The sequence below is a fragment of the Bos mutus genome, chromosome 17, assembly GCF_027580195.1.
Source record: "Bos mutus isolate GX-2022 chromosome 17, NWIPB_WYAK_1.1, whole genome shotgun sequence".
Taxonomy (NCBI): Eukaryota; Metazoa; Chordata; class Mammalia; order Artiodactyla; family Bovidae; genus Bos; species Bos mutus.
The window spans coordinates 37743423-37761134 of record NC_091633.1 but is presented as its reverse complement, the minus strand read 5'-3'; the positions used below and the strand labels follow the sequence as shown (position 1 = coordinate 37761134).

The window sequence follows — 17712 nt, the reverse complement described above, 5'->3', positions numbered from 1 at the left end:
AGGCTGGAGTAGGGAATATACAAGATGAGCCTAGAGCACTCTTAGAGGCCATAAGATAAGGAAATACTCAAAAAAGCCCACATTGTTTAGGGTATGTGAAAGAGCATGAGAGCCAACTGAAAAAGCTCCCAGTGGTCAAAGCTGAAACAAAGTTTTGGATTATAACCCAAAGCATAAAATTAAATACCCATGCACATATACTGATATAAATGATTAAATAAATAAATGGAGAATAGACAAATTTCTCATACAAAAGAATTCCAAATAATTTATGTAGCTACTTCCTCAAGGATGGAGCATAAACCCCACCCATCCCCACCCTCTAATCTCTTAAATGTAGATTGTGTATAGTGACTTTCTTCCAAAGAATACAGTACAGAAAGGGGTGAACAGGAGTGACTTTACAGTGGAGACAAACACTACCTCAGCCAGGTGATCAAGGTTAATACTATTAGTGATAAGTGATACAATGAAAATATAGCACTTTACCTCTGTGATCTACCTCCCAAACACTTATAACCCACGTCTAATCAGTCAAACCCAAACTGAAAGACCTTATTTGACCAGTACTCCTCAAACTGTCAAATCAAAAAAAAAGGAAAGTCTAAGTAACTGTCAGGGTGTAGAGGAGACTGAAGAGACAGGATGACTAAATGTGGTATCCTGAACTTAATCCTGGAACAGAAAAAGAACATGAGGTAAAACTAATGTGAATAAAGTGTGAACTTTAGCTAATAATGATCAATATATTGATTCATTAGTTGTGACAGAGGTACCATGCAATGTAATATGTTAATAGGAGAAGCTGGGAATGGAGTATATAGATGCTTTCTGTATTGTATATTCACAACTTGACTGAAAAACTAAAACTATTCTAAAATCAATATTTTTAAAACCTGACCCTAGCGCTACAGTGTGACCATAATAAGAGCATCTTTCAAGTAACTAAATTTAGTGACTCTTGTTACACCATGATGGATAAAAGCATCTCATTTATTTTTGTGCTCTAAAACATCCAGATACAGATCATTTATTTATATATACATATCCACTTTATTTCACCAGACTATAAATGCCGTATGGGTAGAGATTGTCTTCTGATCCCTCCTAGTTTTTAACAATTTTTAAGCCTTCAAACAATCTTAAAGCCCTGGCACACTTTAAGAAAGAAAAAAAAAGAACTAGAGTAAATTCTCCTCTCCTTCCCCCTCACTCCAATCTCCTGTCCTTACATATTGGCCTCAGAATTCTCATGCACTTCTGTTAAATTGACCCTTAGGGCCGTTCCACCATGCTGTTTTTTGGATTATTCATTCTTTTACAGTACTTTGATGTTGCAGTTTTAACTTACGAGTCTGCTCAACGTGAATCCAAAAACGCTTTTGCTTACCCCACTTCTGAGAATTAAAGACAGACATTATGTCAGTATCAGTGTTGACTATTTCAAAACAAAATAAGACACACAGAGTGTGGAAAGTTAAAAGTAAATTTAATCTTAATATTGTAGTATGTATGTAGCCTGTGTAAAATTTTATATGATTGGTTTCTAAAAAAAAGCAGTAGTTCTTAATATGTAGTAGTGTTTGCATCTAATCTAGTGTTAAGTGTCAGTTGCTCAGTCATGTCCTACTTTTCAAGACCCCATGGACTGCAGCCTGCCAGGCTCCTCTGTCCATGGGATTCTCCAGGCAAGAATACTGGAGTGGGTTGCCATTTCCTTCTCCAGGGCATCTTCTGACTTGGGGATCAAACCCAGGTCTCCCACACTGCAGGTGGATTCTTTACCATCTGAGCCACCAGGGAAGCTTTTTATCTTTTAAAAATGATTTTAAAGAAAATTAAAATGATATATATTGCTCTTTAATTACTGCATTTTTCTGACAAATTTAATCAGTATATTTTGCCAATCTAAGTGAACCCTCAAAAATCTTTTTCTTTACTATGTGTGTAAATTTCATTTCATTATAAGGCCCCCTATTTGATAAGTGAAAAAGTATTTTCCAATAATTAAATGTGTATCCTCAGATAATATAATTTTTGCATATTTCATATGGATCAACACAGGTCAAATACATTCTAATACTAAGTTATTTTGTTTAGGTTATCACAATATATCACATAATATAGAAAACAACATGCAACTTTCTAGCAGATAAAGATCAGGCAAATTTTTTCATACCAGTGCTAACACTGAGGTTTGGTGATTTAAACTTAAGATCGCAGTTAACCTTATTATATGCAATTTTTGAACACTGAAGAAATCAAATTCTAATATTTGTTATGGGCTTCTGTTGCTCATAGCAACAGAATTTATCTTGCTATGGAGTGGAATAAGGAGTCTGTTGTGTATTAAAGAATACTCAGCGTCAGCCTTAATTTATGCTTTGGCAGATAAATTTAGTTACTGCTTGTACATTTATATTTTCTAGCTTCGAAGAGGAGGAAGAAGACCCTTAACATGTGAAGATGTTGGGGAAAAAAATAAAAAAGGTACACAACTTAAGTCTTGTTTTTATACTCTCAACTGGTGGTAGTCAACCTAATGTGACTCCTAGAAACTAAAATGTTTTATTGTCCAGAATGCTCTTTCTGAGGCGAGGGAAACGAGTTTTATAAATCTGTGTAGGAATCACACACAGGGGGAAATGCAGAAGAACCCAGGGATGGATGTGAAATAGGGCCCCGTAAAAGAAGAGTGGAAAGAATTATGCCTTTGGCAAGTTCAAGTTCATAAACCCAGTGTCTCTACATAATAAGGAACATCTGCATCCCCACATGATGGCTACTGGTCACAACCTTGGACTTACATGCAAAGTCGTTTTGCTTTTTTTCTTACATGTCCAGTAGTCTCTGGGAAGTCACCTGAGTGGGTCCCCAGTGACATCCCTAGCTATGGGATGTCTCACCATCAGTGATTCATTTCAACCCAGTAAATGTTGGCAAGATGATATTAATAGCCAAGGGTCAAGACTTTTAATTTCGTATCTAAAAGCTGCTGTTGACAGCTCAATGCCTATGGATCTGGCTCCAAAAGTATGCCACTTACTGAACCACCTCCTTGGTTTGGGAGTAGCGACACTTACTTTTTCATCTGAAAATTGACTCAGCCCACCCAGACTAATCTGAAAGAGGATGGCTGTTGAAACGCAAGGCAGAAAGCCATACAAACTGTATCGTAAGACTAGAGATTAACTCATGAACTTGGCAGGAATAGCTTCTAGGACGGGAGCTGGAACAAATGGATCTTGGCTGGTGCCATTCCTCAAAGAAAATCGATAAATCCTGAATTTTCCATTTATGTGTAACAACTGTGGCTTTGTCCCTACAGAGTTTGTGGTAAATATCTGAGCATTGCTGATTTAACTCTTGCTATACCAATCTAAAGGAAGTCTGTTGTATCAGGAAGAATTAATTTCTGTCCAAGGGGACAGAAATATATTTAAGACTAAAAATGCTGCGACCATAAATATTGTGAAAGGTCCTGCTTATTAGCTAAGGGAGACACTAGAAAACACTTCATTTTAGAGTAGTTTATGCTTCTGATGGTACAGAAGCAAGTTTGGGACACTTAATGCCTATTTACCGAGAGAAGGAGTCAAAATTCTCTGAATTCTAACTTGTATTCTGTAAGAATGAGAAGAAAGCTCAGTTTTTAGGTCTAGTGTCATAAATTTTCTCCTCTTTTATAACCCCAGTAGTTTCAGAGATGCACTGTAGAGTAGCTTCTCAACCTAAATATCCATCAGCAGATGAGTGGATAAGGAAGATGTGGTATATAAACAATGGAATAGTACTCAGCCATAACATAGAATAATGCCATAGAAGCAACATGGGTGGACCTAGAGATTATCTTACTGAGTGAAGTCCATCAGACAGAAAAAGAGAAATACTACATATCACTTATATGTGGAATCTGAAAAATATACAAATCAACTTATTTACAAAACAGAAACAGACCCATAGACATAGAAAACAAACTAATGCTTACCAAAGGGGAAAAAGAATAAAGAGTTTGGGATTGCCAGATATAAGCTACTGTATATAAAAAAAAGCAACAAAGTCTACTTTATAGCACAGAGAGCTATATTCAGTGTCTTATATAATCTATAAGGGAAATGAATGTGAAAAAAATGTGTGTATGTATGTGGTGGTGGTTTAGTCGCTAAGAAGTGTCCAATTCTTGCAACCCCAAAGACTAAACTGCCAGGTGCATGTGTGTGTAAAACTGAATCACTTTGCTGTATACCAGAAACTAAAACATTATAAATCAACTAAACTTCAATTAAAAAAAAAAGTTTTCATAAATAAAGTAGAATAGCTTGTTATCATCACTTTAGATAATTATAGAGCCTTTTATCATTACAGATGAACCTAAGTTCCAGCCTATGTTCTCAAGATAAATAACCCCTCCAGTGATGATCTTACAGGAACACCATGATTACCAGGTTACTGGATCTTCTAATCTCAATAATGGAAAACCACAGGGTAAGAACCTGAAGTCACTCACTGAGCCAGACTGAGACAGACATAGCAAAGTCTGGAGCTTTGAAACCATTTTGACTAGTGCTGTCCGTAGTTAAGACAGAAGCTAACGTTGTCATCTCCTTTCTTATCTCCACCACCGTTACTGTCTGGTGGTAGCCAAATCAACACTATTATAGAAGACAAAGTGATTCGCACTGTGTGTGTCTGTCACGTCCTGAGGTGAAAATACTGGAGTTAACCTCAGATTCACTGTCCTGGAAATATTTAACATGCTCGCTACTTCAGTACATTCCCAAGTATTACATCATCCCTTGAGTTGACAACAGGCTTGTAGCAAGAACAGTGGAAGACATGCAAGTAGTCTTCATTGCTATATATATATATATTTTTTTTTTTTTCCGCCTAGGAAAGTCCATCCATTCCCCTTATTTATCCACTATATACTGATGACACCGAGGTCAACACAGACTTCTAAAGTCCAAACCCATAATTCCAACTGTGTAGTTACACATCTTCACCTGAATTTCTCTTAGACAGCTCAAACTAGATAAGACTAAATTTGAACCTGTATTACCTTTTCCTAGAACTTGCTCTTTTCTTCTAACCCCTTTCTCATCTACCTCTTCATCCAAACTGGAAACCCAGATGTCATCTTTGACTTTTTCCTTTATTCCAGTCCTAAACCTGATCAACTTCATTGCTCCATCCTGTTATTGCCAGATTCTTATCACTTGCTTGGACTATTCCCATAGCCTTCTAACTGCTCTGTCTCCACCAGTCCTGGCCCCCTCCAGTCCATCCTCTACATTGCTGCAAGAGAACTTTCTCAAATTCAAATCTGATGTGTGTCTTCTTAAAACACTTCACAGCTTCCCACTGCTGACTGCAACATGACACATTAGATATTTCAGGAGGCAGTTTACCTGCCTCTCCAGCCACATCTCTTCCCTTCTACCTCGTACTGCCTTTGCACCTTACACTCCCACAGTAGTAAACTGTACTTCTGGAGAGACTCCTAGTAAGCTTCCTGCATCCATGTCTCTGCATGTGCTGTGTCCTAAAATTACCCATAACCCAACCTCCATTCAATCCTCTTATAGGTCATCTTCCCCAATCTAGACACATTTAATCACTTCCTTTCCTATATTACTATGCATCCATGCAAGATAGAAAAGGAACATATCAATCCCCTTACACGTTACTATGCTATGCTATGCTAAGTCACTTCAGTCGTGTCCGACTCTGTGCGACCCCATAGACGGCAGCCCACCAGGCTCCCCTGTCCCTGGGATTCTCCAGGCAAGAACACTGGAGTGGGCTGCCATTTCCTTCTCCAATGCATGAAAGTGAAAAGTGAAAGTGAAGTCGCTCAGTCGTGTCCGACTCTCAGCGACCCCATGGGCTGCAGCCTAACAGGCTCCTCCGTCCATGGGATTTTTTCCAAGCAAGAGTACTGGAGTGGGGTGCCATTGCCTTCTCCTACACGTTACTACAAATACTTATTTACAATTCTGCCTCCCCAGGACTGCCACTCATTAAAGGCACAGGCCATTTGGCATTCAGTTTTATCATCCTAATGCCTAGCATAGTATCTAGTACACTCAAGTGAAAGTGAAAGTGAAGCCGCTCAGTCGTGTCTGACCCTCAGCAACCCCATGGACTGCAGCCTTCCAGGCTCCTCCATCCATGGGATTTTCCAGGCAAGAGTACTGGAGTGGGCTGCCACTGCCTTACACTCAAAGACACTGACTGTTCTTGAAGACCATTCTAAATTTTTATTCCTTTACAAAAAGGGAGAGAGAAAGCACCTTTACACCTAGACTTTTATCCTGCAAAAATCATAAACATATCATAATAAATATATCTTAATCACATGATCACTCAGTGAATATTCTTTTTCTCTGTAAGTATGTTTCAGTCCCTTCAGAAATCCAAAGATCATGTACAAATGACCAAGAGGCACATGAAAAGATACTCAACATCACTAATTACTAGAGCAATAAGGTATCACCTCACATCAGTCAGAATGGTCATTAATTTAAAAATCCACAAACAATAAATGCTAGAAGAGGATGTGGAGAAAGGGGAACCCTCCTACACTGTTAGTGGGAATGTAAATTGGTACAGTCATTATGGAGAATAGTATGGAGGCTTCTCAGAAAACCAAAAATAGTTACCATACAACCCAGCAATCTTACTCCTAGGCATATATCTGGAGAAAACCATATTTCAAAAAGATACATGCCACTCCAGTGTTTGTTGCAGCACTATTTACATGGCCAGGACATGGAAGCAACCTAAATGTCTATCAACAGAGGAATGGATAAAGAAGATGTGGTATGTATATACAATGAAATATTACTCAGTCATAAAAAAAATGAAATAATGCCATTTGTAGCAACATGAATGGACCTAGAGATTGTCATACCGAGAGAAGTAAATCAAAGACAAATATCATTGCTTATATGTGGAATCTTAAGAAATGGTACAAGTGAATTTATTTTAGAAGTAGAAATAGAGTCACAGGTGTAAAAACTGATAATTACCCAGGAGGGAGGGATAAATTAGGAGATTGAGAATGACATGTACACATATATAAAACAGATAACTAGTAAAAGCTTCCCTGGTGGCTCAGATGGTAAAGCGTCTGCCTACAGTGCAGGAGACCCGGGTTCGATCCCTGGGTTGGGAAGATCCTCTGGAGAAGGAAATGGCAACCCATTCCAGTACTCTTGCCTGGAGAATCCCATGGACGGAGGAGCATGGTAGGCTACAGTCCATGGGGTCGCAAAGAGTCGGAGACGACTGAGCAACTTTACTTACTTACTTAATAGCACAGGGAGCTCTACTCAAATCCTAAAGACCTATATGGGAACAGAATCTTAAAAAGAATATATTATGTATAACTGACTCACTTTGCTGTACAGCAGAAACTAATGTGACATTGTCAACTACACACCATTAAGTTAATTAAAAAGAAATCCAAAGATCTTCACTCAGAAAAAAAAAAATCAAAAACTATCTGTATAAGCTCAAAACACCTAATAAGTATTGTTAGATCCCTTCTGTGAGGAAAGTTATAGAGAGCTTCTAACTGCTACTGGTATCATGGCTGAGGTTTGTGTATAAACACACTTTTAGGTACATGTCTTTCCTACTCCCGCAATGACACAAGTAGGGTCTGTGTCTATTATACTGCTCTGTTTCCCTGCATCATTCCCCACGCAGTCTGGTCAACAGACATGCAATCCCAGTTGTAATAATAATGGTAGAAGTTGACAGAGAAACTGCATTAATGGAGAAGATACTAGCCAGGAGTGAGGACCCTGGAGTGGCAGTGATAAAAAGTTAAAAAGTCTCTGCTCATAAATGAGCTTGTTTATAAGTGAGAACAGGAGGAGGAGGTGAAAATCTGGAGCACTACTATGTATAAGAGACCCCGATTTTGGCACTTGATATAAACTAGTCTGCACAAAAACTGAGATAGGATCATTGTTGTCTCTGTGTTATAGCTAAGGGAACGAACTCAGAATAGTTTGCCCAGGAACAAACAGCTAATAAGTGACAGAGCCAGCATTTGTACCTAAGTGAGGAGCCCACAGGCATTCCTGGTGGCACAAAGGGTAAAGTGTCTGCCTGCATTGTGGGAGACCTGGGTTCAATCCCCGAGTCGGGAAGATCCCTGGAGAAGGCAATGGCACCCCACTCCAGTACTCTTGCCTGGAAAATTGCATGGACGGAGGATCCTGGTAGGCTGCAGTCCATGGCAGAGAGTATTATATATAGTGTTTTGTATGTCAAATTTTAAAGAAGTTTTAAAACTCATACTCAAAATTTAATATGTCCATCCCAATGCTCTTCAGACAACTGCACAATATATTTTTATAACTAAATAATAGCTTTGCAGCAAAATGCAGTGAATTAGAGTGCCTACTCGGGAGTCAAGACAGTTAAGACCACCTGGCGTGCCCTCCAGACTCTGCCTCACACGAGCTGTCTTTTCTTGGTTGCTTTATTTCTCCCTCAGGACTATAGTTTTTACATCTGTGAAATAAGAGTATAATACTCTCTATTTATATGAATGTGAAGATTAAGTGGTATAATATTTACAAAACCTTAGTAAAAATTTAATAAATACCAATACTAGTAAATTTACAGCAATAAAAGTTAAAGAAAAAAATATAAATACAGAAAGCATTACTTACAGAAGCTAGTAATCTTCCATCTTCTTTCATAGCAAGGTAACGGTTTGCACACACTCCTTTGATAGACACAACCCCTCTCTCTTCTGCTTGAAGTTGTAGTTTGACTATAAGTAACAGAGAAAAATTACCTTTGTAGTATCATAGGAAAATGAGGCATCTACATAACACATTTAGGCAACATACAGGGAAAAGATTGAGACACGCAGGCAACCAGCTAGTCCACCCTGGCAAGGAGCTGGCGGCCGAGGTGAAACGTCAATTAAATTCTATTAGAGCGAATGACCCTCTAGAGCACAAGTGCCTCCAGACTCCCTTCTCACTCCAGTGTCAGCTGATAAGAGGGACAGATGGAGAATTTCTCTTGTTCAATAGGTAATTACCTCCACTTGGCCTTGTTAACTAAAGATTTTTTTTTGAGTGTACATATTTGAAGGGTACATAAATGTATAAACCAATTAAGAGAATTTTCACACTACTAAAGTTTAAATTCTTTAAAAGCTATTTTTAACCTGTTCTTCACAAATAAAATATAATTGCTCACTATTATCTTTTGGTTTGTATTTCCTTGAGTTTCTTATTTCTAGCTTTCCATTCAATACAATGCAAATGTATTCATCTTTATTCATCTTTCTTTATGGACAGATTTTGATATATAGATTTTGTTTTTCAACTAGATATTTGCAAAAAAATAATGTTTACATTTAATTTGCTTATATGGTGTGATGAAGATTTCAGCCTATAAGATCCTGAAGAGGATGACCAAGGTGTTACACTACACTGTCAATATTAAACAGATCGTCAGAAAACAAACAAAAAATAGATATTACATAAGCATGATAATGCTAGATGGACAAATAATCATCTAATCAACTCAATGAAAATTAAGTTTAAAATTTCTCTTTTGCTATTCAGAGGCAGCATTCTCCAAAATGTATTTTGACTAACAGATTACTTAAAAAACAGGTTCTGGGGCCAGTTAAATTTAAGAAATTCTTGGTAAGTCAGACTTCTCAGAACTGTGCTTCTCATAACCTGCATTATAAATTACCACAAAGGGAATCAAGTAAAAAAGACATTTGTTGGACATTTAATTTTATGTCTGATTCTCCTCAATGTACCAGTCATTCCAGGTGAAATTCTTCTGCAGAATCTTAAAAGAGACAAAGTAAAATAGAAATAAATAAATAAGATACAAAGTAAAAGGAATATAATCAAGTCATGAAAACAGAGTTTTTCACAACATTATGGAAAAATGTAGAAAAGATTTTTGACAAATATAAGCAAAATTCTATTAATGATTAGATCCTTAAGTCATATATGATATATGAGCATCTCTTTTTAACTCATGAGGTTGTATAAATGCTCATGACTGCACAATCACTATACTTTTTTCTGGCAATCTATCAATAAACTAGCCTAGCTCCAGCCCACCATTTTGTAAATGTATAATTTCTATTCATAAGTCAGATTATGGATATTAACATGTGGTCAATACCAGTGACTCAGAAGCAAAAGTAAATGTCATTCATTTATTCATTGGCCTTTCATAGATTCCTTGGGAATTCACGTTTGGATACTGTTATTTGATAAGCCACTAAAAAGTAAACTGTCAATGCCTGAAAAGTGTTTCTGTTACCATATAACCATAAAAACAGAGACAGGAACCAGAGCCTAAAACAATAAGAAGCTGGATAATCCACAAAATCATAGATTTTCTTTAAAAACCCATCAGATCTGAGGTATAAAGAGATCTAAACAAACAAAATTTCACTTAATTCCACATTTGGGGTCCCTTCCCCGCAAAAAGAGATGACCTGCTTCCATTTTTAACAGGAAGAAGAATAATCCTGCCAAAATGGGGAGTATGAATAAACCAGCTGAACTTTTACAGACTTTTAACAGCTGCTGATATCAAAGAGCAATTCCATACCCACCTGCCAGTTCTCTCCTACAGAGCTTACACCTAGTGTACAACCATCACACCCGACAGGCAGAAGACAGAACAGAAGGGCCTCAGAGCCTTCTGAATCACCTAGGCCTTGCTGAGTGCAAAGCAGCTATCCACTGAAGTCTGGAAGCAGAACAGAGCTGAGAGCCCCCGAGAAGCACTGAGCCTTCACTAAATGAAAAGGAGGATGAAGAGAGATCTGAAAAGACAAGGTGGAGTTCAAGAGCAAAGTTAACTCCTGAACTACCCCAACAGTTAACAGCTGGGCCATTTTTGTCTCAGAAAAATGGAATATGGAAGACTACAACCCAAAAGAAGGCAGGAAAAGAGAAACAAAAGGACAAAGAACAAATGGGGTAAACAAATTCCAAGATGGCAAATTAAACCCAAACATTATCAATCAGTTCAGTCCAGTCGCTCAGTCGTGTCTGACTCTCTGCGACCCCATGAATTGCAGCACGCCAGGCCTCCCTGTCCACCAATTCCCGGAGCTCACTCAGACCCACGTCCATCGAGTCAGTGGTGCCATCTAGCCATCTCATCCTCTGTCGTCCCGTTTTCCTCCTGTCCCCAATCCCTCCCAGCATCAGAGTCTTTTCCAAGAAGTCAACTCTTCGTATGAGGTGGCCAAAGTACTGGAGTTTCAGCTTTAGCATCATCCCTTCCACCAAAGAAATCCCAGGGCTGATCTCCTTCAGAATGGACTGGTTGGATCTCCTTGCAGTCCAAGGGACTCAACATATCAATAATTAAATATAAAGGAACTAAATACTTCACTTTTTAAAGGTGAAAAAACTGTCAACAAGATAAAAGGCAAAACCCAACTATGTTGTTTACAAGAAAAGCACTTTAAATACAAAGATATGAGCGAATTGAAAATGTGGGAAAAACATAAGTTGCACACCCTATTAAGAATGCTGGTGTGGCTATATTAGTATCTGATGTGGACTTCAAGGCAACTAGTGTAACTAGATATGAGCAAAGTTATTTCATAATCAGGAGAGATACCTCAAGAAAAAAAACAGAACTGAAGCAAAAATTGACAAATCAGTAAGTATATGGAATATAAGAATAACATTGTCAACTAACCTGATCTGACATTTTTTCCTTTTGAGATCAGGTAGGCTTCATTTACCTGAGACTTTATTCTCTTAACATCGTCATTTGAAAACTATGCTAAAAAAAAACAAACTGCCAGCACAGTAAGCGGCTTATTTGCCTAGCTGACTTGAATTGTTCATATCAGTTAACTCCAGCTTAGAAGTTCTTTCTCCAGAGTTACCATGATGTTTAAGTACTGTCAATGGCTCTTGTACTAAACTAGTACTGGTACTAGTTTAGTACCAGTACTTGTACTAAAGTAGTTTAGTACCAGTACTTGTACTAAAGTACTTGTACTAAACTAGTACTGGTACTTTTGTTTTTTAAGTCAAGATACAATTCATGTAAAGTATTCGTGATTCCATGGTTTTTAATACAGTCACAAGGTTGTGCAGCCATCACCACAATCAGTTTTAGAACATCTTCATCCCACACCTCCTATGTTCCCAGTACCACCATCCCAACTCTAGGCCGCCACTAATCTGCCTCCTATCTCTATAGATGTGCCTATTCTGGAAATTTCATATAAATGTGGTCATACAATATGTGGTCTTTTGTGACTGACTTCCTTCACTTAGCATGTTTTCAAGTTTCACTCACGTTATGGCCATGCATCAGCACTTCATTCTTTTTTATTGCCAAATAACATTCCATTGAATTAGACCACATTTGATTTACTCACCCAGTTTGATAGACAGTTTCCAGTTTTTGGCTGTTATGAATAATGCTGCTACAAACATTCCTGTACAAGATTTTGTATAGACACATTTTCTTTTCTCTTGGACATATACTGAAAAGTCAATATGGTACCATGTTTAATCATTTGAGAAACTGTCACATTGTTTTCCAAAGCAACCATTTTACATTCTCACAAGAAATTAAGGGGTCCAGTTTCTCCACATCCAGGCCACTTTTTTTGTAGTCCTGGGTTTTTGTTTTCCTATTATAGTTATTTTGATTGGGTATAGAGTGGTTATCTCTTAGTTTTCATTTGCATTTTACTGATGCTGAATATCTTTTCATGTGTTTATTGGCTATTTGTGTATCTTTAGAGAAATGTCTATTCAGATCCTTGGCTCATTTTTAAAGACTTTCATGTTGAGTTGTGTATGTTCTAGATTCAAGCCCTAATCAGATATCTGACTTGCAAATAAATATCTTCTTCCATGCTGTGGGTTGTCTTTTCACTTTCTTGATGTTATCCTTTGATGCATAAACATTTTTTAATTTTCATGAAATCCAACGTATTGATTTTGTTCTTTCATTGCTTGTCGTATTGGAGACACTATTGCCTAACCCAGGGTCATGAAGACTTATGCCTATGCTTTTCTCTTAAGTGTTTTAGTTTTACCTTGTATATTTAGGTTTTGATCCATTGTGAGCCAATTTTTATATGCTGTATAAAATACCAAGTGTATGCCATATTAAACATGACTGAAAATAACTGCATTTATGAGTAACAAGAGGAAGAGGAAGTATCTCAATTAAAAGAGATGTAAGAAGCATATCATCCAAAAGGGAACTATACTTTATCTGTCTCTATCCCATGCCAGGCACAGAGAAATACCTTGTGAACATCTGGTGAGTTGAAAGCATCTCACGCAAAAGAAAAATGGATAAAGGAACTCATTGCTGTAATGTCCTTGGTATTGTACATGAGTATTATACAGGTGCTATGAGATTACAGAAAATGACATATATTATCAGATGAAAAAATCCGAGAATCTTTCTAGGAGAGATGAGATTTGAGCTAAGGTTTGAAAGATATGTAGGAGATAATATCACAAACAAGGTACAGGGTAGGGAGATTAAAAGAAATGATATTCCAGGCAGATTGTCATTTCAGGACTGAGGCAGGAGACAGCCCCGAAGCCTAAACAGCCAAGTCTGAGACAGCTCGAGCAACAGGCATAATCCAGACTGAGAAACCTCGCAGGTCAAATAATCTAGTTTCTTCCACAATCAATCAATTACTATGGAGGAAAAAAAGATGGAAGGGGGACCTGAGACTAAAAAAGGCCTAAAGCTCATACTTTAAAAAGCAAAACTAAACTAGAATATTTAAGGATGCCTATCACTGTGATGAAACTACTAAGAAATTCAAAGTAATTAGAAATCTGTGTACTTTATTGGAGAGGCAGTGGACACAGAGAGGCGTCTGGGGTGGCTGGCAAAGTTCTGTTTTCTAACCTGAGTGGTGGTTATAAGAATGTTCACCTAGTAATAACCCATTAATATACGAATTTGTTTTATATGGTTTCCTGTATCTACATTATATTTTACATTTTGAAAGTTCTTAAAAATAATCTACAATAGAAAACCGTTCTTTCTAAATTGGACCTCTGAACCCTGATATAGCCCAGGTCTTTTCAGCATGCTGGAGACCACCAATCTATGTTCAGGTTTTGGATGCACAGAAGTCAACAGTTTTGATAAACGTAAGACTTCTCATGGCTTCCTAATGTTGATATTTAAGTCCAGTAAGAGATGAACTTGGAAAAAGTGTGTTATCCAAGCTTAAAATTCAACTTTTTTTCCCCTCTGCTGTAGCATAAAAACAAAAGCTGTAAAGCACCGAATTGAAGAACCTTATCATTAGGCAAGCTTCCCTGTGGCTCAGCTGGTAAAGAAACTGCCTGCAATGTGGGAGACCTGGATTTGATCCCTGGGTTGGGAAGATCCCCTGGAGAAGGGAAAGGCTACCCATTCCAGCATTCTGGCCTGGAGAATTCCATGGATCGTATAGTCCGAAAGAGTTGGACACAACTGAGTGACTTGCACACACTCACTTCACTAGTCATCACTTGGTCCCATCATAATACAGTTACGTCTTAAATCCCATCTACAATATCCATAAACAGTTGTCTACTTTTTACTTGACAGTCTTTAGCAAAGGAGAATTTACATGGTCTTTCTAAAATGATTTAGATAGGTAAGCAAAGAAACAGAAACTCTGATCACAGTAAGTAAACTACTCAAATGTTCAAGTGCTCAGACCATTAACATCTGACACATTTAGTTACGCAGTATAACCAAAAAGCCAGCCAAAGGATTATTTCAATGTGACACTATGGCTCAAAACATTTTGCAACTCCTTTTTTGGAATTTGTATCATTTTCCTTTGAATAGGCTCAAGGGATGATAAATCTTAAAATCATAAATACTAACTTGTTAGAGCGGACTTAGAGGTCATGCAGTGCACCCTGCTGCTGCTGCTGCTCCTGCTAAGTCGCTTCAGTCGTGTCCGACTCTGTATGACCCCATAGACGGCAGCCCACCAGACTCCCCCATCCCTGGGATTCTCCAGGCAAGAGTACTGGAGTGGGGTGCCATCGCCTTCTCCAGCAGTGCACCCTGCTCATATATAAATAAGCTGACGTTTAGAGAAGTTTGTCCCTGGTAAAAGGATATGGTTTTTGGAAACATAAGTCAGTGTTTCCTAGAACAGGGAATACATTTATTCATTCAATAAACATTTGTTAGTAACAGTTATGTGCCAGGAACTGTGCAGAGCAATAGGAAACAAGTCTTTGACCTTAAGAAACATACAGTATTGTCAAGAAGAGAGATGGTACAGGTAACTAAACAAGGTCAGTACTGTTTAAGTTCCATGAGAGGAATTCACACAAGCTACCCAAGAGCACTCAGAAGGTACACCTAACCCAGCCTGGAGAGGAGAGGCTTCCTGAAGCAGTGACAACTGAATGGAGACCAACAGAATTAGCAGGAGTTACTCAGAAGAGAGTAGGGACAACAACAAAAGCATCCTGACAAAACTTGCAAAGGAGAAAGACGGCATGGCATAGCCACAAACGCCAGGTTCATGGATATAGCCAGCACAGTGAGGGTGCTGTGTGTGCTGTGGAAGAGGGTGTCACGGGACAGAGTGAGGCCAGAGGCTCTGAATACTGTGTTAAGGAATTTGAAAAAGGATGAAAGAATGAGTGCTTTGTATGAAATTGGATGGAGAGAACTTGATAAATATGTGAGAAATGAAGGAAACAAAAATAGATCTGAAAGGAATGGAGATAATGGAGGTAAGGACACAAGCAAGGAAAGAAAGAACTGTTTCTCTTTGTTGAGGTGGGATATACAAAAGGAGAGACAAGTTGGCAAGATGATCAGCTACGTTCCCTTAAAGTAATACTGGAAGTCTCTGGAAAATGCAGACACAGGCATCCAAAAGATAGTCAGCTTTATGAATATGGAGCTCAAAGAAGAAATCTGCTAGAATAAAGATCTGGTTAATCATAGCAAACAGTGGCTACCTTGGATGCACAGGCTGCTCCAAACCCACACAGGAAGACTAAAATGAGATCCAGAACAGTGTGTAGCAGGCGTGAATTAAAGGGCAAAGGACGGAATCCTGGGGAGCACCGACACCGACACTTACAGGAGGAGTACAGGGTGTAGAACCTGGAAGAGTGGTCAGTCCATGCCAGCCTTTGAGGGTATGTATTATACACGCATCTAATACCTACCTACACCACACACACACCCACACACTCTCTCTCAGCCAGCCTGTAAGGGTATGTACTATACACATACCTAATCCCTACACCACCACCACACACATATGCATACAGAGATTTGGAAACTAAGAGACAAAACTGTTATTCTTTCCAAGTAGTATAATATTCTGCATTAAAATTAGGACTCTAAATGCAACATAATATTCTGGATTGGATCTGAAACAGAGAAAGGATGTTAGTGGGAAAAGTGGTGAAATCTAAATGAAGTCTGCAAATAGTAATGTACCAGTATCAGCTTTTTTTTTTTTTTTTTTTGAGTAAAATGCCACACTTCTGTGTAAATTATGTAAGAAGTTAACTTCAGGGAAGGCTGGGTAAAGGCACAGGGGAACTTGTAAAACCTCTGCAACTCTTCAACAAATAGATCAGATCAGATCAGATCAGTCGTTCAGTCATATCTGACTCTTTGCGACCCCGTGAATCGCAGCACTCCAGGCCTCCCTGTCCATCATCAACTGGAAAACTCAGCAGTGGCCACAGGACTGGAAAAGGTCAGTTTTCATTCCAATCCCAAAGAAAGGCGATGCCAAAGAATGCTCAAACTACCGCACAATTGCACTCATCTCACACGCTAGTAAAGTAATGCTCAAAATTCTCCAAGCCAGGCTTCAGCAATACGTGAACTGTGAACTTCCTGATGTTCAAGCTGGTTTTAGAAAAGGCAGAGGAACCACAGATCAAATTGCCAACATCTGCTGGATCATGGAAAAAGCAAGAGAGTTCCAGAAAAACATCTATTTCTGCTTTATCGACTATGCCAAAGCCTTTGACTGTGTGGATCACAATCAACTATGGAAAATTCTGAAAGAGATGGGAATACCAGACCACCTGATCTGCCTCTTGAGAAATTTGTATGCAGGTCAGGAATCAACAGTTAGAACTGGACACGGAACAACAGACTGGTTCCAAATAGGAAAAGGAGTTTGTCAAGGCTGTATATCGTCACCCTGTTTATTTAAGTTATATGCAGAGTACATCATGAGAAACGCTGGACTGGAAGAAACACAAGCTGGAATCAAGATTGCCGGGAGAAATATCAATAACCTCAGATATGCAGATGACACCACCCTTATGGCAGAAAGTGAAGAGGAACTCAAAAGCCTCTTGATGAAATTTATAGTTTCACTATTCTCAAGGGAAGTAAACTAAAAGGTACTTACTGCAAAGAAGACACAGGCCTTATATAATTTCTCAACCTATTGTCCTGTGTTTAATATTTATTCATTCATTCAACAAAATGGTATCACACTTGCCTCATGTGTCAGAAACTGTTCTAGGAGCTAGAAATACAACAGGAACCAAGAACTACAAAGTGTCTGCCCTCACGTAGCTTACATTCTGGTGGCAAATGCATGGTGTTCTTTAGTTGGTCCAACATTAATGTTACTTCTCATTTAAATAATCTGAAGTCAAAGCAAAGTGAAATTTGTAATTTAGTACA

At 38.4% G+C, this 17712-nt stretch overlaps 1 protein-coding gene and 1 non-coding gene across 2 annotated transcripts in view; one reads left to right on the top strand and one right to left on the bottom strand.

Moving 5' to 3' along the window:
* FGF2 (fibroblast growth factor 2) overlaps nt 1-17712 on the bottom strand; it is a 53760-nt gene that overhangs the window by 5178 nt on the left and 30870 nt on the right. Inside the window, exon 2 of the mRNA XM_005899730.3 lies at nt 8691-8794. Coding sequence (XP_005899792.1) covers nt 8691-8794 — 104 coding nt within the window. The remainder of the gene's footprint in view (nt 1-8690; nt 8795-17712) is intronic.
* On the top strand, nt 7106-7177 carry TRNAC-ACA (transfer RNA cysteine (anticodon ACA)). The gene has a single exon. It is a non-coding gene; the product is annotated as a tRNA-Cys (tRNA).